At 44.3% G+C, this 24,597-nt stretch overlaps 2 protein-coding genes across 15 annotated transcripts in view; both read left to right on the top strand.

The window, feature by feature from the left end:
- LOC108044734 (mucin-5AC) overlaps positions 1–19,266 on the top strand; it is a 66,928-nt gene extending 47,662 nt beyond the window's left edge. For 2 of the 14 annotated variants that reach the window (XM_017123848.2, XM_044460072.1), the window contains 7 exons: positions 4,405–4,976; positions 5,314–5,510; positions 5,762–8,380; positions 8,917–9,433; positions 9,534–9,580; positions 9,864–10,316; positions 10,946–13,730. In XM_017123848.2, coding sequence (XP_016979337.2) covers positions 4,405–4,976; positions 5,314–5,510; positions 5,762–8,380; positions 8,917–9,433; positions 9,534–9,580; positions 9,864–10,316; positions 10,946–13,649 — 7,109 coding nt within the window. In that variant the 3' untranslated portion in view covers positions 13,650–13,730. Of the gene's footprint in view, positions 1–4,404; positions 4,977–5,313; positions 5,511–5,761; positions 8,381–8,916; positions 9,434–9,533; positions 9,581–9,863; positions 10,317–10,945; positions 13,738–15,608; positions 15,696–15,751; positions 15,946–16,437; positions 16,664–16,873; positions 17,312–17,494; positions 17,694–17,755 lie in introns of those variants that run through there. The other 12 variants (XM_017123852.2, XM_017123850.2, XM_017123853.2 and 9 more) reach the window with 12 other exon arrangements.
- A 231-nt stretch (positions 19,267–19,497) lies between these two features.
- On the top strand, positions 19,498–22,923 carry LOC108044738 (ionotropic receptor 21a). Its single transcript, XM_017123860.1, has 5 exons — positions 19,498–19,912; positions 20,444–20,725; positions 20,792–21,674; positions 21,731–21,923; positions 21,989–22,923. The coding sequence occupies exons 1-5, from the start codon at positions 19,508–19,510 to the stop codon at positions 22,803–22,805; spliced, it is 2,580 nt and encodes an 859-aa protein (XP_016979349.1). The 5' UTR covers positions 19,498–19,507; the 3' UTR covers positions 22,806–22,923.
- The last annotated feature ends 1,674 nt before the right edge of the window (positions 22,924–24,597 follow it).

Genomic DNA, 24,597 nt, shown 5'->3' with positions numbered 1-24,597 from the left:
CGGGAAGAGTGAACTCGTTAGTCGTTCGCAAAGCCTGCTAGCAGGAAGTGTAGCTGACAGTGGAGACTATTCCTTTAGAAAGGAAAAGCTTGACTGTAATCGAAACTGATTCCTCGCTGCTGTGTGTGCATGCAAAGCGAATGTCAGTACTTGTGGTCAGCTGGGCTAAATTCCGTAAGAGGGGAAATGTCGGAATGCAACAAGCCAATGGGGTGTTCGAGGTCTGGCGCTACGCCTCCATCCATTGATTTGGGCAGTCGATTGAAAATGAAAACAAACGAAAGCCCACCAGTCAGCCAGCAACCAATGATTTGTATTTCCGTCTTGCGGGTGCGCTGAGCGTGCGCGTTGAATTGCGGACCGCACCCTGCGTATCGAAAGACTTAGGCAACAAACTTGCCGGGTGCTCTCTGTTGGCCAGCCAAGTTTAATTAAAAGTTCAAACGCGAGCCACGCGAAAAAGAAATTAAGCTATCAATTGAAGCAGTCAGGTAGGCAGAAACTTTACTACTGGGTAAATGACAGTTTACGAACTAGACAACTTTCATGCTGGTTTAAATTAATTTAATAAGTTTGAACTTAAAAAGAGAAAGGTACTCTCTAGGAATCACATAAAACAACAAGAACCATAACGTTTTTACACAATTTTGCTTTAGAAATAAATTAATTAATTTAGATTGATTTTTTAAGCGGTGTAATTTCTTAATGCGTAGATATTTTAAAAAAACTTACGTAACTTGACTAAACCGATAAATTTGAAGGCCCTATTATGTTTGCCCTAACAACCATTACGGTCGACATAAATCAGATCTCGAGACTGCATCCGACGCTGCCAAACGAGGTGGCAATTAGTGCAATGCTTCGCGCCATTTGTCTAAATTTGGCCATGCTTTTGGCGGTTGCCAATTTTATGGCTTTAAATAAGTCGAAGGCAGTGTTGAAATGCCGCCTCGACAATCCAACTTACGACTTAACGGCTTTTGGGTCAAAAAACGGTGACACATCGCAGATGCAGCCTGGGCCTGGGATTATCACTCATCAATGGCTCAAAGAGATATTAAACAAATGGTGCTTTACATAAATTAACGCCTTGATATCGTATGGGTATGAAATCTTTAACTTAGACCTAGCATCCCCTTACACCGCACAGGGTTGCCTATAAATATTCAACGCTCAGAGAGACGACACTTTTATTGCTTTTAAATGTTAGGCATCTTTCAAGCAGCGGCATCCAAATATATTGGTAATAAAATGCCTCACGCTGATCTTCAGCAAGTTGTCCAATCCGATACTTATTTATCTACGAAGTTTACCGAACCGGCAGTTTTGCCAAAGTGCCGTGAGTGCCATGTTTTATTGCCGCTTCCGACTGACATGAAAGTCAAGTTGCTCATCAAACCGCGCTTTATGGCTGAGAAGTTGTTGGTTGAGTGCACTTTGAGCACACCACACGAAAAGGCCATGCTGCCCGATGGATCTGAATTGTAAAGCGTTCGATTCGCTTCTTATTATATAGCTTGATGTTAGTGGCAAAGTGTCATCGGCCAAGACAAACGATGCTTCTGCTCTGGCTCGGGGCATTGATATCCATGCCCAAGTGTATTCTTTGCTTTAAGACAAAGCGTGTAATTCGATTTACTCATGGACCAACAAGTGGAGGCAATGCAAATGACAAACGCCAAACAAAACCAATCAGGTTTATGGTCGTATTACTGCGCGTTGCATAACAACAGAGCAGTCAAGTCAAGTCAAGCCTCAGACTTACCGACCACTTCGGCTCTAGCCCCGGTATCAGCATTAACTTTAGCTCACTTGTAATGTCGGAGCGTACATATTCGTAGTGTTTATTGGAGCAGAAAGTCGAACAAACGCAATAACAAGCAACGACCAGGCCAGCACAAACAATCCACGACGGCCTGCCAAGTGTGGGCGGCCTAATACAAATGTCTTCCATGATGATGGCAGGTCTAGGCCCTTGCATGGTCAATTGCCATTGGCACGTGATTGACTTTCATTGCGCGCCACCGCCGTATATCAGTCACTCAGACTCGGTCAATGTAGCACACTCTAGCAAATATTCGCCATGGGGCTCTACCTACGGAGACGGGGAAACGGAGTGCGACGTCTTTGCGCTCTAATTGCATAATTTGTGAAGTGCCGTCTCTGTTGCATGCAAACTAGATCCCCTCACAGAGCCTTGACACAATTACGGACAAACACACCACGTGAAAGTTACTTGCCCTCCGACATGCGACAACTTATCTGCACTGAATTTTCTTCGGATCTCGAATCAGAATCCTCTCTCCATTATTTGGCAAAGTTCCAGCTTAGTGTGCAAATCATCTACGCCCAATTATAATGGGCCTTGGGAATAGGTCTTATCGGACTATATGACTAGCAAATAATCGATCGATTAAACAAAATTAAACAAAAAAGCGAATGTAAAAATACATTGTTTGTGGTACTGGCTTTTTTCTGTTAATTAGGGTTACTTTATAAAACTCACTAGATTGAAAGGTAGGGAAATGCAATTTTTGTTGATATATGATTAACCTAAAATTAGTTATAAAAATTTCAGCAAGGTTTAACGTAAAATATCGTCATTAAATACACAAATTAATGCAGCGCCGTGACAAAGATAAAAAAATTTTGAAATTCGAAGAAAAATGGATTTAAATGGAAACTAAACAAGAAAGGAAAGCTAACTTCGGACGGAGCCGAAGTTTAAATACCCTTGCAGAATATTCTGTAAATTATATTCTCCAAAATTATTCATATGATGCATTCTTAAAAATCCCAACTTCCTAACTTTAAAAACACCAAAGTTATGGCATTTCCGATCAATCAGTTATATGGCAGCTATAGGATATTGTCGGCCGATATCGGCCGTTCCGCCTTATATACTGCGTGCAAGAGAAAGAAGGGTGTGTGCAAAGTTTCAATTCGATATCTTTAAAACTGAGAGACTAGTTCGCGCAGAAGCAGACAGACGGACAGACGGACATGCTTATATCAACTCAGGAGGTGATCCTGATCAAGAATATATATACTTTGTAGGGTCGGAGATGTCTCCTTCACTGCGTTGCACACTTTTGACCAAAATTATATTACCCTCTGCAAGGGTATAAAAATAAGTTTCTTAGGCTGGCTTATTATGCAATATTTTAAAGGTTTAAAGTAATTTGCTTCTAAAGCTGGCCAAGTAATAAAATATCAAGGCGTCAATAAAATAATTGCAATCGGTCGGCCAGTTGTTTTCAAGCAGCCTTACTTGACTTTGTTTGTGCTGCGTTTAAGCTGCAATGAATTTGATTGCTAAGAACTGATTTCAACTGAATTTAAATTGAGCCAATTGTTCGACGTAATCAGTTGTATTTTTTAGTTGGGCTTTGTTCACTCCAAATGGGGGTTTCGGTTAGCTGCCAACTTCCCCGACGAAGGAGCCACACTAATTCCGTCTTGAGCACCGGGCTTTGAGGTCAGCGCTTATTTGGGTGCAGTTACCTTTCTGAAGCAAAACGGCACGTTTTTATAATTAAAACTTTTTTCCAACGAATTGTCACCATTTGATGTCTGATTCAGCGTAACCACAGTTTTGGTCTAAAGTTTTTGGGTTCGGATGCTGGCGATGTAGATTGCCATAATGGCAATATTTTCCAAATATTATGCAACCACATGCGCCGTTATTTCTTCTGCTCATGGGCAGGCGGCGTTCCCCAATTAACATTCTGGCGTTGAGTGCCAAAACGCGACAAATAACGCCATTGAACGGCAAACGTTCATATGGGATAATTTGAGGGGAATAAACTTTGAATAAACCGTTCAGACTGTATTAAAACTGGGCCATGGTGATAAAAACGGACTTAACCGCTTGCTGCGATAACAGCTTTGTGCATGCATACCCTGTACCAATTTAAGTCGAGCTTGACAATAAAACTTGAATGTTTTGGCCATTATTTTGTGACTTAAACTTAGCTCTTATATCCTAGTCTAAACTATAAAACGTCCAGAATTCTCTGCGTATAACTCCTAATATTAGCTTCTGTTATTATACATACAGCTTGGATTTTTATGGCATGTGGTATTTGGTTGCTTTTGAGAAGGTCAAGCCAACGAACAATGTCCAAAAAAAACTCTGCAATGTGTTATATCTGCAAAGAAATACATACTTATTTGCATGACTAGAAAAATCTATCAAAAGTGCAATAAAACCGTGACTGGTCTATTCACAACCTGTGCCCAGTAGTGGCTTTCTGAGCGCAGCTAAAGCTGCGACAGCTGCTACCATTGTCCCCTTTCCCTTGGAAACACCTATTTGGTTCGATAATCTGGGATTCTGGCAACTTTAGCTTCAGAAAGTACGAAATATACAAATATATCTCTATATGGCCTTTTTTTTTGCAGAACTCACAGAGGCACAAGGCAAACGAGCCTCACGTGTAACCAGCTCCCGCAGCTTTGGCACCAACGTCAAGCCCACCAGCTCCAATGGCCTTAGCTTCGACTGCCCCGAGGAGTTCGGCTACTACCCGCACCCCTCGGACTGCACCCAGTACTACGTGTGCGTCTTCGGAGGAGCTCTGCTCGAGAGCTGCACGGGCGGCCTGATGTACTCGCACGAGCTGCAGACCTGCGACTGGCCCCGCAACGTGGGCTGCGAGTTGGTGGACACATCCTCGGAGCGCGACCCCGCACGTTCCCAGATCGAGAGCCAGAGCCAGACGCACACCCAGGCGCAGCAGCAGCAGCACGTGCCCAGCCGAGTGCGCTTTGGGGCCGCTTTTGGCAGCCAGGGCGGCACGCAAAAGGCGCCAACGGTGGCGCCACAGTACCACCGCTCTCCGCCGCAGGTGATCCAGGCGCAGGTGCAGCACGTACCTCCTCCGCCACCGGCGCTGCGAGTGCCACCTAACCCAGTGATTACGTCGCGGGGACAACCCAAACCACTGATTGACTCCCAGGAGGAAATTGCAAAGGTGAGTTTGGGACAGTCTTGCGTCTTGACTTGGGAATGTATATTGCATAGGCTAATAACAATTCATTAATATTGAAGATAAGTTATGAAGCGCAATACTGTAATTTATAATATTATGTTATAATATTATGTTATTGAAAACACACAAAAGAATTTATACACTGCCGATTTAGTATAGATTCAAAACTAATTAAAGTAAATTTTTTTTTTCAAAAAAAACAACAGACTTCTTGATTTTCTAAGGACTTTAAATTGTATTATTATTATTTGAAGAATAAACAACAAAGTCATATAACGCTCTTACAAAAACAACACACATATGTACCTTATTTGTTTAGCTGTACGCCGAAGCTCAGGAGACGTTGCCGCCGGTAGAAGAAGAGGAGTCCGATCGTCAGCAGAGAGTGTATCGGGGCCAGCCCAGTACCGTTAGCCAGGTGCAGCGCGATCGCGACGGTATCATCCACCAGGCCAGTATCAATGCCATTCCCCAAGCTGGCAAGATCGGATCGTACGCCTTTGGAACGGCCTACAGGTAAGCCGTCATCCCTGCTGCAAGTAGCTCATTTCACATCTATCGTCGCTTTCCAATTTTTTAAACTACTTTACTGATGCTAAATCAAGTCAAAATTCTGTGCAATTCATCGTATTACATGCTCTTTTCTCTCATACATCGCATACTGCACCATCTCTTTATCTTGCTCCAACCGACACCGACACGACGACACGCCGACCTCATAATCCGGACAACCATACCGCTTTTGGGAAATCACTGTACACAAACAGCGAAAGCTTGGACGACGACCAGACGCTCGAATACGAACTGTCCCACAACAGACTCGATGAAGATAGGCGGCGCAAACGCCGCGACCTTAGCGCGCAGGTCTCGGAAAATCCTCCCAAAGAGCCTTCAGAACCCGAGAATCCCACTGACTCGATCACTTCGAGTGAAGTGGCGGAGCCAGATAGCTTCGGCACACTTTCGGTTAGTAGTGAGACCTCAAACAGCTCCAACAACTCAAAAGAACGCTCTGACGAAGCAGCTCAGGCCATCTCTAAGCCCCGGAAGTACTCCTCGAAGATCAGTCAGCCAAAAGGGGAGACCGCCATGGAGTTTGCGTACGAACAGGCTGCCGACGAAGACGGCGAACCAGTAGACGGATATGGAGACGAGGGTGATGTAGCCATGGGGGAGTCAAAGAGGCGGTCCCGCCAACTGCGACCCATCCAACAAGCTTTATCTAAGTGGCCGGGACCAAACTACCGCGCCATCGACGCGCCCTCTCCCCCACAGTACTCCCAGCAAACAGGCTATAGCTTTGGAAGTTACAATCCATACCTTACCCCGCCCAATCCTGCACATGCCCACCCTCACGGTAGCCACAACTATAATCAGCTTAGTCCCGGCTACCAAGTCTATCAGCACCAGCAGCAGCAGCAGCAGTTAGCTCCCGCTGGGTCCCTCCCCCAGCAAAAGCCCAAAGTGGTCTACACCGGCTATAATCTGTCGTTGCCTCCGCCGCCGTTGGAGGACGACTTTCGCCCTATTGCAGGGAGCTACTATGGGGCGGCAGGCACAGGTCTGAGCAATCAGCGACCCCCCAATAACCAACAGCAGCACTCCAGTGCGGGCGACCTGCTCCCCTACCTGATACAGCAGCTGAAGGAGCTGAAGGAGCGGCGCAAGCATCTGCAAGCGGAAAACTTCGCCTACTTCCATCTGGACAATCAGCCGGAGAGCCCGGCCCCCGCATCAGGAACCACATTCGTGCCCACAGCCGGCACCACCCCGCATACTCCCTTTGCCTACTACTCCCCCGTAGACCCTTCCAAGCCCGCACACCAGGTGACTCCAAACGGCCAGTACAGCACCATGGGTGGGTTCTACAACAACCAGAAGCCGGACCATGCACCCTACACCGCAAACTATCCCGGTAAGGTGGTCTCCCAATACAGCATTGGCTCTGCCGAGGGACAGCGCAGCACGACGGAGAGCAACTACTTTCAGTACAACATTGTTGCCAACCAGAAGATGAAGGGAATCTTTAGCACTGCCACTCCGAACCAGATTGGGCACGCGGCTACCAAAGTAAGGCCTCCAGTTACGCCGCTGCAGGTGACTCAGAGCATAAACGTGGTGTCGGCCCCGAATTTGGCATACAATAGGCCCAATAGTTTACAGCAGGTCCCGTTTCGGGACTTTTCGCACTTGCCTGTGGGAATTAGCTACGCCAGCAACAACACTATGCCAGAATCCTACCAGACCTTTACCAAATCAATCAGCACAACAGAGCCGCCGCTGCGCGACGTGACCACGACTACGCCGAAGTCTAAGCCGACCAACTTTCAATTCAATATCCACGAGTTTATGGCCAATCTTAAGGCCAGTGATCTGGCCAGTGTTAACCCGTCCGTAAATCCGTTGATGAAGTATTTCAAGCAGGTCAGCAGTATCGGGAATGGGAATGTAAATGGCCACCTGCGCAACACGGTTCTCCGCCGTCCTGTAACAACCAGTACCAGTTCAACTAGCAGCTCAATCACTACAACTCAGATTCCGACCACGTCAAGTCCACCGACGCCCAAAACTCGCCTGAGAGCCAAACCGACAGTGCCCACGCCTGTTACTCCGTCCACAACAAGAGCTCTCAAGGGCTACGAGAACTTCGTCAAGGGCATACAGAACCAAATCAACAATCAGGCTTCAAGCCAAAGTCCTGTCTCCAGCACATCAACCAGCACTCTGCGAGTGCCGACCACCACGACGGTCGAAAGCATCGACTATTATGACGAGGACTACGAAGAGGAGGAGGATAAGGACATACTGCCTCCGTCGCAAATGCCTCCTTACATGCCCATGTCCGAGACCATGGCACCTCCGCGCCCACAAATGGGCGCAGCCATCCCCGTCTCTGAGTCTCCGACAAGAGGGCGTCCAAACTTCCAGACGGGCTTTCTGGAAGCTACGACAACCCGCCGTCCGTTCCCCAACTTCTCGCAGCTGAACCAACCAAGTGCAGAGGCTGGCGTGCCATCGTTCCTCAGCTTTCCCAGCGACATCTTTCAAGAACTGAAGCAGCGGCTGCCGCAGCTCTCGGAGTCTAACACGTCCCATACCAGTAACAGTACACGAGTACCCACGACCCCAAGCATCTTGCGTCCGACTTACAATCCAAGCACAATCTCCTCCAGCACTGTGCAGCCAACAACTCGAGTGCGATATACAACGAGACCGCGTACGCGGGGACAACAAAAATGGATGACGATGTCGTCGGTTCAGGGACAACCAAACACAAGAAACCTCACCGACAATGGCCCCGTTGTTTTAGACTCCAGCAAGCAGAGCAACCTGGGCGGCTTGCAACTGAACTCTATACATGTCGGTTCAGGTGCAGACAGACACAGGTAGCTATACGATCCGAGGCAACTCCCTGATAGTTGAATTACATTGTGCCGCTACACAGATACACAAGATATCAATGAATACAAGAAAACAAGCGTTCTATGTACATATTCCACGCCAGACCGCCCACTTGGCGGCAATACTGTTTATATGCCTACGTTTAGACCCGTTGCTAAGCGTACCCACTGATCGAACTTACCAAAGCTGTACAGTTGACTAAACAAATGGACTTGGCTACTTTAACTCTAACTATAACTCTAACCTTAACGCTAACCCTAGCTAATTTTCTATGCTACCCCTTCCATATCTGTGCTATCTTTCCATCTTTGGTATCCATTATTTTGTTTAATTAATTGAATTGTTTTTGATCTCGTTTTACATTTTTCTCTCCTGTTTACGAACAAATCACCATTGTTTCTTCATAATCAACCCATTTAATTGCTGTGAATTTTTGCCAATGTAAATAATCTCCGCCACATACACAACAACACTACCACACCCAAACCATCTTTAACAACCAAAACAACAACGTGTACAGAGCTGAGTCATCCTCACCGTCATCGCTAGGGGCGCCGGAACCCGCTAATATATTTGTACAACCCACGTCACAAGCTCCACTGCCACAGTTAGACCAGAATCGTAACTTCTACAATGCATCCATATTTAATCATGGGGGGGGCGGCTACCAACCACCGCAGCAACAACAGCAGCAGCAACAACCACAGCTACAACCAACACCATTCCAACAAGCGCAACCGCAACAACAACAACATCAGCAGCGGGCACAAGCCCCACCACATCCCTATGATTCATCCTTTTATTCTGTTTACGACGACGATATCGATTTATATAGGGATATAGAGTATCAGCAGCAACAGGAGCAGCAGCAGCCAGTTGCCCCCCAGTATCAACCAACAGTGCGCCAACAGCAGCCACTCTCAACCTACCGCCCTCTAGAACTTTCGGCTACCCCGACGCCGCCTCAGAAGACGTCTTACGGCAACCAGCCGACTTTGACCTACTCATCAGACTACGATGAGGACATTAATGCACAGGTAAGGGGGAACCCGGTATTGATATATTAACAGTTTGACAGACCTTAAAAATGTTTACTTCCAAGGTATTTACAATTAATTTATTTAATTGTCTTTGTAGATCGAGCAGGAAAATGTGTACGATCAGTCGACACGTTCGCCACAGAGGTAAGTAATATTGACCACATGCCTTAACACAGCATCATTTATCAAAATGGGAGCATCTCATAGAAAAACTCGAAAGATCTCACCCACACAGAAACAGTCAGCGTCGCAGAGCATTTTAGCGCACCTGCACTGAAGAGTTTCCCCTAGACCTCGTTTCCCCAAAACTAGTTAGAGCCCTAACCCCAAACATACAACTACACAATCACAAACAGTCACACACCGCATCAAAATTTAGACACTACTGCCAACCAATACGTATACACCCAATACATTTATCTATCAGACTGGAACAGGTAGCCATACAAAGGCTGGAATCCCGGCCCACTCCTTCGAGCGCCCCCTCCACGACGACGTCTGTCTTGCCTCCCGATGCTCGCACTTACTACGACACGCTTACCACACCAGATCCTCCGAAGCTCGGGCCTGCGGACTACAGCTACTCCAGTTCCGCCGAGTACGCTTACGGGTCGGTAGAGGACTATGATCAGAACCAGCGCATACTGACTGGAGCTAAGTCCAAGACCCAAGCCGATACGGATGACTACGACCTTATAGCCAATGTTGTGGCTCCTACCGGCAAGACCACAATCGCGCCTCTGAAACGATCTCAGAACACAATATCGACTCCGCCACCCAGCAGAAGACCAACCAAGAGTTACACCACCACCACACAAACTGTTAAGGTCACAAAGACCACAACAACACCATTTTCACCACCAACAACAAAACTAGCAAGGTATTTTCACTAGTCATTGCAGAAGCTCCCTGAAACATCGTTTGAACTAAAGTCTCTCTGCCAGCCGCTCGCTAATTGCAACTCAGTTATTACATGGCTTTATTATTATTTATATTCTTTATTTATACATTGTAAGCTCTCATTTCTGCATCGATCTTGAAAATTTGGCACACATTATACAGAACACACAGCTACACTCGCCAAGTATAGTTAGACAGTTTTGTAATCATGCTATCTGATATCTGCAGCATAAGAGAAGTCATTTTGGGTTAGGAACTCGCGATGTGGTGTTGCATCATGCCAACGATCTGAAACTCAGCTGACTGTTTGAACATAAGAGCCACTTTCTGCCTTTCCTTGTAATGTGATTAAGTAATCGTTCCATCGCATGACCTACTCATAAGATAACCGTTAGGTGTCGCGGAATATAAATACGCATGAGCATGTATCTATTCGTAACTTTCAGCTGTCTTTTTTTGGGAGACCACTCAAAAAAAGATAACCACAAACTAAAAATTATTTCGAAATCTGAGAACCAAAAGGCTAGGTAAATAGGGTCCTCTGTACACATAGCAATAAGTTACTAACACTTATGTGATAACTTAATCAAATACACGTCTCTTCAACAGCTCGAAAGCGCATGCAAATAAACAACATGTTCCCAACAAATCAAAGACAACTAGTACAAAAGCTTACAGTACTCCAAACACCACCACACCTCCCACGAATCCCTCGACCTATAGTTCCAATCCTTTTCTCAAGTCCAAACTGCAAAGTCTTGCCCAGTCGCTGGCTAGCTTTGTATCACACAGCCTGTCCCGACCAAACAACACAGACTACCGTCACGTTCAGAACCTTACAAACCCCCATCGCCAGTCCACAATTCCGGAACAAATCCCGAACCAAGTTCCCGCCCAAACCTCTTCTCCAATTCCCCCTCCCTCGACCACGCAATGGCCTCTGGTGAAGGACAGCTCAGGCAGTAATCAACAGGACCCCGTTGAGACCGTCTTTGACGAGAGTCAAAACATTCATGTTCAGACGGCCGAGCCACCAAAGAGTCGCTCCTTCGAAACCAACACCTCGTCTAAGTTTCTGGACTTCATCAATGCTGCCGCTTATGGCACCAGTCCGCGTGGCAATTTGCTGAATTCAGTAAACAGTGATATACCGTATCGCGAAAGAGGGTATTCATTGGAGTCAAACTCAAAAGAACCAGAGCCACAACGCAAACGTATTCAGACCTACATCACTTCCGATGTGGAGCCACATAGTTTTAGAATTCCGGCAAACGGTGGAGTGATATCTCCGCCGGAAGAAATAGATACAGCTAGTACAACGCGACCCAATAAGCCAATTCAATATAGTCTGCAGAGTGGATCGCACGGTTTTAGTTTGCGTGTTGAGCAGAACCAAAGCGAAGGTAACGCGTCTGAGCCAATTTTTTCGGAAAAGAAGAGTCTCCCCTTAAGCACAAGTACAAGCACAAGCACAACTACTGAATTGTCTGAGGATCTTGCGGATATTATACCCACAACATACGCGCCACCTCTCCGTATTTGGCGCAATGGAAGACCCACAATTCAACAGACCTATTATAGGCCAACAACCGCCAGCGCCACCACAACTACCAGTACCAGTTCGAGCACATCAGCTTCTACCACATCCAACGATAATGTTGGGTCTAGCAGCACTCTCAGGACCACAACAACACAAAAGGCTTTGGCTCCGCCCAGCACGGAACGGTATATTGTACCGGGAGTGGGTTATACGGCCCGCGCCAATTACTTCAAAGACAGTCTAAATCGCGTGACCGCCAACCCGGCGGCGCGCTTTGTCTCGCCGTACAAAAGTCTGGAGAACTTGCTCCAGGAGGATCGCCAGCACCAGCACCACCAACTGCGAACAACCGCTAGACCGCGCCTAACAAATGCACCTGTCTTTCCGCCCTTCCTCCAGACTACTTCAAAGCCGCCAAAGAATCTGTTCATAACCACATCTGCAAGAAACACCAGTCAAGATGTTTTGGCCACGATGGCGACAGGCAACGCTCGTAACTTCAGCGTAAGTGACGCTATCCTCAGCACATTCAGTCCTCAGCGACCTGCGCCGAGCATGCTGCGAACCACCACTACAACCACAACCACTACTAGCACAGAGCCACCGCCGCCGGAAGTGACATCCACTATAACTGCTGCTCCAACGACCACTTCTGCCGTGATCGTCTCTTCGCCCATCCGCCTATCGCAGTCCCCCATGCGCCCCCGTGGCCGTTCTCGCTACACGGCGGCCACTTTAAACAGTCTAGGAGACAGCGTGGACGAGCCCACGACTTATGCGCCTAAATTTAGGCTGCCCGCTGGGTATGATTCCAGTCCGTATCCGAAACGCAAGCCCCAACGCGTTCGGGTGTTCAACAATCAGCGGATTTCGTTTGGCGAGCCAACAGTAAAGCCACAGGAAAAGTATGAAGCCTACAAGGCTGCATTACAGGCCAAGGATTCCGCTGATGGCGCCCAAAGTGTTTTAAGCAAGTCCCTTAAGCGCAAACCAATCGATAACGAAGCCAGCATTCTAGACGAGCCGCGGGCCGAGGCCTTAGTTAGCCAGCCATTACCAAGCAAGCTGCAGAACAGCATAGAGGAGCTCAGTACCGCGATAGCCTTCAGCTCCACCGAACATGTAGTGGCGATAACAGACCGTCCAACTGTCAAGTTCCTTTACTCTAACAAATATCGGCAACAAACGGCAGAACGAACTCTGGCGGAAAGTCTTCAGAACGCTGGATACATCACATCTGCCAACGGGCGGGCACAGAAATTCAGGTCCGCCAACGTCCTCGAACAGCTCAGGCAGTTCCTGGCCGGCAGCGACAGTACCAGCAACAGCGATGAGAGCGGCACATCCCAATTCGTGGACGAATATTCATTGCCCGAAATAAAGGCGGCGGTCAATGAGGTCAAGCATCTTTACTTGCCCAAGGATCCAACGGCTACGACCACTGTAAAAACGAGCACAACCACGCCTCGTCCTACCACCACGCCGATGGCCCCACTCATCACAACCCGACCCACTGCAGCATCTGTTAACGCTTCAGAGCGACAAGTAGCTTACCACGCCAAACCGTACTCCATAGCCTCAACTTTTAGCGCATGGAGCACCGAACCCCCTCCAACTGCAAGAACCACCCCCAGTTCCCCCGATGTTAGTACTGCTAGAAGCCCAAAAGTCTCTCCGACCCCCGCACCCGCCCCCGCCCCCACCATCGCTACAGCCACACCCTCCCCGTTCACACCGCCCACTGCGCGCGGTCGAGGGTTAACAATGTCATAAAGTCGTCGATTGCCGCCGCTGCGCACGGCTCTAGCCCCTCAACCTATCAGCCACCAGTGTCAGCGGGCAAAGTCCAAAAGCTCCCATTCGGCTTTGCCCCCAACAATAAGAACCACCAACACCAAACAAGCACCAGCAACCACAATGGCGCCGCAGCCTCAGCCTCGGTGAAGTGCTCTGATAGCACACTGAACGCCAAGTGCAACGAGATCCCTTCAAGGTATAGATACCCGTACCGATTGCTTCTAAGTTCAGTCGATCCCAGCCATTACTCTACTCTCCTTATCGCTCTCTTTATTATTTCTCTATTAGAATCACCGTAATTTTGTTTTTGAACACAACCAACCAACCATAGCCTCCCACTCAATACTGTACTGTATTGTATTGTACTGTACTGTTCTCAAGCTTTCTTTAGTCTCTCATTACCACCCACATCCACCTAATCTACGTATTTATAGACACTCCCACTTGGTTGGTGTTGATTGTTGGCTTCCTAGTGTGCCCACAGTATTCTTTGCTAAACAACGAACGCCTATTGAATAGTATTCGATTTTACCTACATTTATTTATACTATCATAGTATTAGTAATGTTAAATATTACTGATTTCTTTGCTGACATTGTACAATGATACAAAGGCACTTACTAAATTTTAGCCCTTGGGTAAAATGTTGCAAAAAAGTAGAAAAGTAAAGGTTTAGTTTTGGTAATTCCGTTAGCGAATCACGGGAATCCTTGTATTCATATCGGTGGTGGCCCGTAAAAGTAAACCCCTTAAAAATTTCTTTATTATTTTTAAACTGTACACATCAATTGGCTAAAAAGAAATCCGAACGCAACTATGTGAGAACTAAGAAGTTTAAGTGCCATGAGAGAATTAAAACAAGAAAGGAAACTGCCCTTGCAGCTTTAAAAAAATGTATTACTTAATAAAACAACTATACATAAATATTTAAGATATATAATTACTATATCTCGGAGTCTATGCGTACATTTTAATTATTTTCCCGATTGTTTCTAAGAATTTGTAAAAGTTCCATTCAGATAACCTTAAATCTGAGGTACTAGTTTTCATTTAAACGGGCAGAGGCCCAGACGCTTGGAGGGACATTGCTACATCAACTCGTCTATATATACTTTATGGGGTAGGAAATATCTCCTCCATGCCATCAAACATTTGACCCCTCTGCAGGGGTACAACAATATAATATTGTAATCTTGGAATTGTCCTGTGTTTAATCACACTTAAAACATTTAAAGCACTGATGAAAGAAAAGCAGTCAAAAATAGTTAAAAGACATTTTCTTTGTGTCCGCCAGTAAATACATTTTTTGTACTTTTAAGTAATTGAACTATCGAAATCAAGTTAAAAAACAATTATTCGCACATTTTACCGAACATAAATTTAGTAGGTGCTTGTGTGTCGCTCGCAGCTAGTAATCATTTATGCCTTTATCTAAAGATGGTCAGGGGAAACATCTTCCAACATAGGTTCGAAGCGCTAAGTCTCAAAGCTTCTCCTATTCAACAGAATTAATAAGACTGTGTGTACTTTACATTGTTTATCTTCTGTCTTCTTAGAGTTCCTGCAGTCTTTACACAAAAATTAAAAAATTGTTGTCTTTCCTCAGCCTATAATTACCTTCAAACCCCAACACGTGACACATAAGTATGCTTTACAACTTTTTGGTTCTCACTTTAAATATCTTCAAAAAATTGGAGGATACAAATTTGTATATTCTGTCGGTGATGGTACACATGGATTTCGATTGGTGAACGGGAATAATTTGTAATGGCTACTCACAAATATCACCAAATGTGTATAGAACAACTAATCTTGCATTCATTCGTATCTATTGCTATTTGTTTTCAACGATTTAAAAATAGCGACTCTTTACTGACCCGACCTAGTGTTATCCTATAATTTCCTAAACCAATGTATCAAACAAATTGTATTTAGAAACAGTAATAGAAACCGAGGCAGTGCCATTTACGCCAATCAGGATCGAGATGTACTCTCTACGCCGAACCGCGGAACTCACCCACCGTAAGCATAAATGTTGATATTCAAAGCCCCAGCTAAAGTAAATTAAATTTTCTAAGACGAACACGCCCCACACTGAAGCCATCGGGCACCATTGTATCGAAGGCACAAGAGTTTGTGGATATATACCGATACCCTCCGTCTCGCCCTGATCCCATTTACCCACAGCCCACGCCTGATAAAACGGCGGCCAAGTGCCGGAAGGATGTCTGCCTATTGCCAGACTGTTATTGCGGAGGCAAGGAAATACCTGGTAAGTAGTAGCCTGGTTGAATAGATCAAAGCCCAGATGCAGGAATTGGCGATGGCCAATGGCGCTTGAAATTAAATATTAAATTGATTGCCAACAAATGTGTAGGAGGCTTGAGCGCCTCGGAGACCCCGCAAATTGTACTGATGACGTTTGACGATGCCGTCAACACCATAAACATTGATCTTTACGATGATCTCTTTAATAATAAGTCGCGGAAAAATCCAAACGGTTGTCCCTGGCGCGGAACCTTTTATCTGTCGCATGAGTGGACGGATTACGGCATGGTACAGGATCTGTATTCACAAGGGCATGAGATGGCCTCCCACACTGTTTCGTAAGTTGCGTTGGACAGCACTTTCTTCAGCAAAGGTCACATCCTCGCAAAGCGCTTTCGATCATAGTTCTGCATCGGTTCCTTGCTAGCTTCTACTCTGTTTTTTCTGCTCGGATTTTTCTGTACATTTTTTCACCACATTCCATCTGCATTGCTAGGCGACCTACAAGTTGAAAGCATCCCTCAGATCGTTCTGTTGACCTTTGATGATTCCGTAAATGACTTGAACAAGCAGTTATACACAGACCTTTTCGAGAAGGGACGCGTCAATCCCAACGGCTGTCCCATCACAGCCACTTTTTACGTCTCTCACGAATGGACTGACTACAGCCAGGTGCAGAATCTCTACGCCGATGGACATGAAATGGCCTCGCATACAGTTTCGTAAGTAGATGTAGCTCGATTCTGGACCCCGACTCAACACACAGCAACAAAACAAATAGAGACAGCACTTAATCACAGTAGTTATGTAGTTAGTGATATCAATTTCACTGCACCAACACCCCATCTTCAAACCTAATAAAACCACACCGCTGAACTAACGAAGATTTAACCCCATCTGTTTGCAATAACCACAAACACATTTATCAACAGTCATAGCTTTGGCGAGCAGTTCTCGCAGAAAAAGTGGACACGGGAAATTGCCGGCCAGAGGGAGATCCTTGCTGCCTACGGCGGTGTCAAGTTGTCGGATGTGCGAGGGATGCGCGCTCCTTTCCTCTCGGTGGGCGGAAACAAAATGTACAAAATGCTATACGACTCAAACTTTACCTACGACTCCTCAATGCCCGTCTACGAGAACCGACCGCCCTCCTGGCCATATACTCTGGACTACAAGATATTCCACGACTGCATGATTCCGCCCTGCCCGACCCGCTCCTACCCGGGGGTGTGGCAAGTCCCCATGGTCATGTGGCAAGACTTGAACGGAGGTCGCTGCTCAATGGGTGACGCCTGCTCGAACCCCAGCGATGCGGATGGTGTGACAAAGATGATTATGAAGAACTTTGAACGCCATTACACCACGAACAGGTACACTCAGTTCCCAACTCAACGGGCTTAAGGAGAATAAAGGGTTTTCGTGGACATATTTTAATAAATTTGTCTGCTAAAACCTTTAATTTACTTTAAAACTGTAGCGTTTTGTTCATAAGCTTTGGCTTGCCTTTCTTGTTTCTTTGTAAAATTAATTGTATCGATCAATATTATTCATAGAGCACCTTTCGGCCTGTTCTATCACGCTGCCTGGTTTACGCAGCCCCACCACAAGGAGGGCTTCATTAAGTTCCTCGACGCCATTAACGCCATGCAGGATGTGTGGATCATAACCAACTGGCAAGCGCTCCAATGGGTGCGAGATCCAACCCCAACGTCTCGCATTAACTCATTCCAGCCGTTCCAGTGCGATTATTCGGTAAGAAGACGCAGAGGAACAGTTGCGGTTCAGAAACAAAATTTAATCCGACTACCAATTAGGATCGGCCCAAGCGCTGCAACAACCCAAAGGTTTGTAATCTGTGGCACAAGTCTGGCGTCCGGTACATGAAAACGTGTCAACCTTGCCCTGACATATATCCCTGGACTGGAAAATCCGGAATCCGATCTTCCCGCATCGACAATGAAGTTGAAGAACCGGCGGCGTAAGACTCAGCATCGGAAGTCTCGCATGGACCATTTGCGCATTGAAATCTTAGGCTAGCAGTAGGCAAGAAGAAACACTCAGCAATCTAAGATGCCGAAATGTTTAAACCACTATTTTTTCGAGCTCAAAATACGGAATTCACTCGGTTAAACGATGTTATAATATTTATTATTTTTAGCTAATTTTTTTAAAGAAAACAACGAACATAGTTAATTTTTTGGAGCATATGACTACAAATTATTTATTCCCTCTTCAATACTCAAAACCTATCTGTATATTCCTATATTTCCCGAATACAAATATGATTGGAGTTGCACACGCAATCCCAACAGGAACCCTATAAACGAAAATCAATTAGGCGTAAGTCCGTAGACTAATAAGTACTAATAAATTGCGTGTTTGGTGCACCGAGTCCTTCGATGACATAATAGTATATTCAATGGGATTTGGGTGCACCAAGTCCATGGTCAGACGCGGAACGCATTTAGAGATTAGGCTAATATATTTTTTCGTTTAAGTTGTGATAAAGAGTTACAACTAAATTTATATATTATCAGATTTGCACAAGCCTTTTTGAAAACATACTCCCATTTTCCAATAAAATCGAAAAGAAAAGTTTCGTCCAATCCAAAACGTTGTTGGAATTGGGTGCTTTGAAACAAATAAGTACTTATAAACTTTTAAAAGACATTTTACCTTGGTTTTTTTATTTGTTTATAAATATATTTGAATTATTAAAAAGGAAAATCATACTTTCTTTTACATGACTCTTCACTACCCCATACAAATTTTAGTTTCATAGATATTACCTTTAATTTTACGTCGTGGCGGCAAATTTAATATATAAACTAAATGTTTAGTCTTATCTAATTGGTACCCAAAGGCAGTCAATCATGGGTGCTACAAACTCATTATAAATTCGGTTGAAGTTTGTTTGGAAGAGATTTCTGTAGCATCCCAAAATAAGTGAATATACAAAACGCGAATAAAAAGCAAGAAATAGGTAGATGAGTCGCAACGATTGCCAATACTTAGCCGTTTTTACGAAAAATAAAAAAACATTGAATTCAATTTATTCAATGATGTGCAAGCCTATAAACTGTAGATTAGCATATAAGGTATAAATATGCAAAAGTATTAAGGGGAATCAACATGCAATAATAAGGGATAACAATCAAATAGGTCAGGCTGAAAATATTTTAAGGGAAAAAACTGCATGTCGCAATTTAAGAACATTTTTGGAGAATCGAGTGAATTAAGTATTTTGTGCTAATGTTCGTTAAAAACAATATACCTGTATATAAATGTACGTATGTTTTCAATAAACTGTAATATTAAAAATGTAGCCGCATATTTCAATCAATGTGTCCAAATTAAGGTATACCCAAAACCATTATCTGATGCCCTACAGAAAAAAATCCTCCAGGTGTTACAATTAATAAACTCGCGTTCACAACAATATTGAACACTATATAATTTGATGAGGTGATGAACCCTAGCGTGCAAGCAAGTAAGTTGTGGAAAGGTATAAAAAGAGCCATATGTTCACAACTGCAATCACATTGAGCTCGGAACTTGTACTTGTTATGTGGGAAACTGGCATTGTTGTGGTCTTATTGACGACCCACTGGCTCGATATTGGAGCGGGTTACGAATCTGGTTATCCAGAAAAGTGTATTAGCAGACAACTTATCAATCGTTATCAGTTGAATGAAGAAATTTACGGAGTTAAAGAATGCGGCGGTAAAAATGAAAATCAGTTGCGTAAAAAACGTCGTGTTGACCACACATTCCATGGTAATCCAAAGCCACGAGGAGAGCTTTTGACCATGAAGTTTCACGTAAATTCCTACAACTTTGATCAGACAAACTCCCTGGTGGGGCTGGTTAACAAAATTGCCCAAGAGTACCTAAGTAAATGCCCTCCGGTCATATATTATGACAGTTTTGTGGAAAAATCAGATGGACTGATTCTTGAAAATTTGTTCAAGGTAAGATCGGTAGATGAACATATACATTAATTCAAAATATGTCAATATTTTATATATGCAATGTGTTAGTGGCACAGTCGAAATACAGCCTCCTTTATTTTTTACATTGTATATAACAGGTAAAAAAGTATATAATAAACTAAAACCCTTAACTCGGAATTCGAATTATTACTATAATAATTCAAATTGAAAACCAAGGCTAACCTCGAAAAACCGAAGCTTTGATACCCTTGCAGTCATACCAGACATACAATGTGCACTGCGGGAATATACATATGAATATTCAATATACAATATCCGAAATTATATAAAACAATCATATGAGGAAAAAACATCGAGATAGATATAAGAACAATTCTTCGAAAACAATTAAATTAAGCTTATTTTACCCGATCTTATATATTGCAGCTATAGTACATAGTCGTATATCACCAGTTTTCACCTTGATCAATGCACATTTAAAAAGATAAGATTAGGAACGTCACTCGTCTAGTGATGTTGATCAAAAATATATATACATTCTATTTGCAGACCATACCTATTACTTTCTACCATGGCGAAATAAATGATGACTATGAATCGAAAAATTCCCGTTTTACAAGCCACATTGATAGCAATTGCAAAAGTTACATTCTGTTCCTTTCGGACCCACTTATGACGCGAAAGATTCTCGGTCCTCAAACAGAAAGTCGTGTGGTGCTTGTCTCGAGGTCCACACAATGGAGACTCCGGGATTTTTTATCATCGGAGCTGTCCTCAAACATAGTAAATTTACTAGTTATCGGAGAGTCACTAATGGCTGACCCAATGCGCGTGAGTAAAATAAATATTGAACATATTTAATATATACGTATGAAATTGGACTCACCTTGTTCACAGGAGCGTCCCTACGTGCTCTACACCCATAAGCTTTACGCAGATGGCCTTGGCTCAAATACTCCCGTAGTGCTCACCAGCTGGATAAAAGGCGCCCTATCGCGACCGCACATCAATCTTTTTCCACCGAAGTTTCAATTTGGTTTTGCGGGCCACAGGTTTCAAATTTCGGCAGCCAATCAGCCGCCCTTTATCTTCCGCATTCGGACTTTGGACTCCTCTGGAATGGGTCAGTTGCGCTGGGACGGAATGGAGTTCCGACTGCTGACCATGATATCGAAGCGATTGAACTTTTCGGTAGACATTACTGACATCACATCAACGCAGGCCTTTACGCGTGGAGTAGTTGATACCATTCAAAAGCAGATTGTGGAGAGGACAGTGGACATAGGAATGTCGGGAATTTACATAACTGAAGAGCGGCTGCAGGACTCCGATATGTCGGTAGGACACTCACGGGATTGTGCCGCCTTCATAACACTCGCCTCAAAGGCACTGCCCAAATACAGAGCCATCATGGGTCCGTTTCAGTGGCCTGTCTGGGTGGCTTTGATTTGCGTGTACCTTGGAGGGATATTTCCGATCGTCTTTACTGACCGTTTGACACTTAGCCATTTAATGGGCAACTGGGGAGAGGTGGAGAACATGTTTTGGTATGTGTTTGGCATGTTCACAAACGCTTTCACCTTCACTGGCAAATATTCGTGGAGCAACACGCAGAAGAACTCCACACGTCTTCTGATTGGAGCCTATTGGCTGTTTACAATTATTATTACATCATGTTACACAGGTTCGATTATTGCATTCGTAACGTTGCCAGCGTTCCCCGACACCGTGGATTCTGTGCTGGACTTACTGGGCTTGTTCTTTCGCGTGGGAACACTAGGTGAGAATTTTAAGCTATATTAGTTTTTTACTTATATTTGGGATACTTATGCAAAGACAATGGTGGCTGGGAGACCTGGTTCCAGAACTCCACCCACATTCCCACGTCCAGGCTATACAAGAAAATGGAGTTTGTCGGGACCCTAGAGGAGGGCATCGGCAATGTAACGCAAAGCTTCTTTTGGAACTACGCCTTTCTGGGTTCCAAGGCTCAGCTTGAGTACCTGGTGCAATCTAATTTTTCGGATGAGTAAGCGCGATCAATTAAATATTTCCACCTATGCCCCACCGAAAAAAAACAATTTTATCTTCCAGAAATATTTCGCGCCGATCGGCGCTCCATTTGAGTGAAGAGTGTTTTGCTCTGTTCCAAATAGGCTTTCTCTTTCCCCGAGAGTCTGTGTATAAGCGCAAGATCGACTCGATGATCTTGCTGGCACAGCAAAGCGGCCTTATTGCCAAAATCAATAATGAAGTTAGCTGGGTTATGCAGCGTTCGTCCTCAGGTCGCCTTTTGCAGGCCAGTTCTTCGAACTCCCTGCGAGAAATAATCCAGGAGGAGCGCCAGCTAACCACGGCGGACACGGAAGGCATGTTCCTGCTCATGGCGCTTGGGTATTTCCTGGGCGCCACTGCCCTGGTGTCCGAGATCGTAGGCGGCATAACGAACAAGTGCCGTCAAATAATCAAGCGCTCCCGCAAGTCGGCCTCCAGCTCTTGGTCATCCCGCCACAGCTCGGCGGCAAGTGAGATGGCACAGCGCACGGAGGCCGAGCAATTGGCCCATGATGAACGGAAGGCCACTAGACGCGAAACCGCTGAAGATGGCCAGAAGATGAGTTTTGGAATGCGGGAGTTCAATCTCACCCGCACAACGCTGCGCGAGTTGTATGGAAGCTACAGCAGACCGGATCAGAGCTTTGGTCAGCAGGTTGCCGATCACGTACAGTTGCATTCCAGAGAAGGGAAATACAACTACTTGGATGAAGAGGAATCTCGGGAAGCAATCGCATCTCTAGAGCGTTTAGACGATTTTATGGCCCAAATAGAGAGTGATCCTTCAGGGGAATTTATCCCTGATGAATTGTTTGGGTCCAACACAGAAAAAGGGGCCATGCCTGAAAACCATTAAGAGCACTAATACAAAAATGTCTAAAATCTTTTAATTTAAATATGAGTGTACAGTGGCTTATTTAAACCACTTACTATCAAAAACTTTAAGAGCCTATAAGAATTAAAGTAAATGAGTTAACAAAAGAATTTAAATGAGTTAACAAAAGAATTTAAATGAGTTAACAAAAGAATTTAAATGCAGGATACTTATTTCATGTTCAAAATTATTATTTATATTTTCTAGGTATTATTAAATATTTTAGAATATTTTTTTACTATTAACAAACAAATCACAAATAAAAAGCAACTTTTTAAAAATGATTTTATTTATTTTGTTTTTGTCTGATTAACATTCACAACTCTCACGAAGATGATTAAAGCAGTCTTTAAAGTCAAAGCCAGGAAAATGTTGTGGTTCATCAAGGAGAACGAAAGGTACGGAATCCATGTCTAAACCAAACTGGAAAGGACTTCAGAATCAAATGCTACACAGAATATGTATGCGGGGCGATTTCTCCGAAACCTGGACATCGCCAGTGACCTCTGCGTCCCCCTGCTTGGGGATATCATAAACATGCTATCGAAAATCCACCTCGCAAAAATAACAAACCACTCCAAGGAGGCTACACAGAGCTCGGTGCGGACTCCCCAAAATCCACCCGCTGGACCTCGCTCGGTGGATAATCTTTTAACATATATTTATTATACCCTTGCAGAGGGTATTATAATTTTGGTCAAAAGTGTGCAACGCAGTGAAGGAGACATCTCCGACCATATAAAGTATATATATTCTTGATCAGGATCACCTCCTGAGTTGATATAGCCATGTCCGTCTGTCCGTCTGTCTGTCCGTCTGTCCGTCTGTCTGTTTCTACGCAAACTAGTCTCTCAGTTTTAAAGCTATCGAATTGAAACTTTGCACACACCCTTCTTTCCTTTGCACGCAGTATATAAGTCGGAACGGCCGGGATCGGCCGACTATATCCTATAGCTGCCATATAACTGAACGATCGGAAATGCCATAACTTTGGTGTTTTTAAAGTTAGGAAGTTGGGATTTTCTATGGGTTTTACATTTGGCCAATCAATTTGACGTACCAAATTTTATAAGGATCGGCCGACTATATCCTATAGCTGCCATATAACTGATTGATCGGAAATGCCATAACTTTGGTGTTTGTAAAGTTAGGAAGTTGGGATTTTCTATGGGTTTTACATTTGGCCAATCAATTTGACGTACCAAATTTTATAAGGATCGGCCGACTATATCCTATAGCTGCCATATAACTGATTGATCGGAAATGCCATAACTTTGGTGTTTGTAAAGTTAGGAAGTTGGGATTTTCTATGGGTTTTATTTTTGGCCAATCAATCCGACCTACCAAACTTCATAAGGATCGACCGACTATATCCTATAGCTGCCATATAACTGATTGATCGGAAATGCCTTAACTTTGGTGTTTTTAAAGTTACGAAGTTGGGATTTTTTATGAGTATTAAGAATGCATCATATGAATAATTTTGCAAAATATAATTTACAGAGTATTCTGCTAGGGTATATCAACTTCGGCTCCGCCCGATGTTAGCTTTCCTTTCTTGTTTTTAACTGAAATTTCCTCCTATGGTCTCTAGCTTTGCTATTTAAAATAAAAGCAAATCAAATTAGCTTAGCATAATTACTGTGGTGAATTAAGAATTTTTAGAGAAAAATATGTTATATATCAAAAGTCGGTTTGTCTCAAAAGAAGACTCAAGACTAGAAAGAAATCGGCAAACCGCGTTTAAAAAAAATTGCTGAACACAGAACCAACT

This window comes from Drosophila rhopaloa, unplaced genomic scaffold, assembly GCF_018152115.1.
Source record: "Drosophila rhopaloa isolate 14029-0021.01 unplaced genomic scaffold, ASM1815211v1 contig_2, whole genome shotgun sequence".
In the NCBI taxonomy this organism is placed as follows: Eukaryota; Metazoa; Arthropoda; class Insecta; order Diptera; family Drosophilidae; genus Drosophila; species Drosophila rhopaloa.
This window is presented reverse-complemented; position numbering and strand designations above follow the sequence as displayed.

Bases quoted from the DNA above. Each gene is read 5' to 3' on its own strand.
- LOC108044738 (XM_017123860.1), top strand. From the start codon at position 19,508: ATGTGGGAAACTGGCATTGTTGTGGTCTTATTGACGACCCACTGGCTC. The intron at 21,675-21,730 runs GTGAGAATTTTA...ACTTATGCAAAG, and splicing joins CTTTCGCGTGGGAACACTAG to ACAATGGTGGCTGGGAGACC. The intron at 21,924-21,988 runs GTAAGCGCGATC...TTTATCTTCCAG, and splicing joins CAATCTAATTTTTCGGATGA to AAATATTTCGCGCCGATCGG.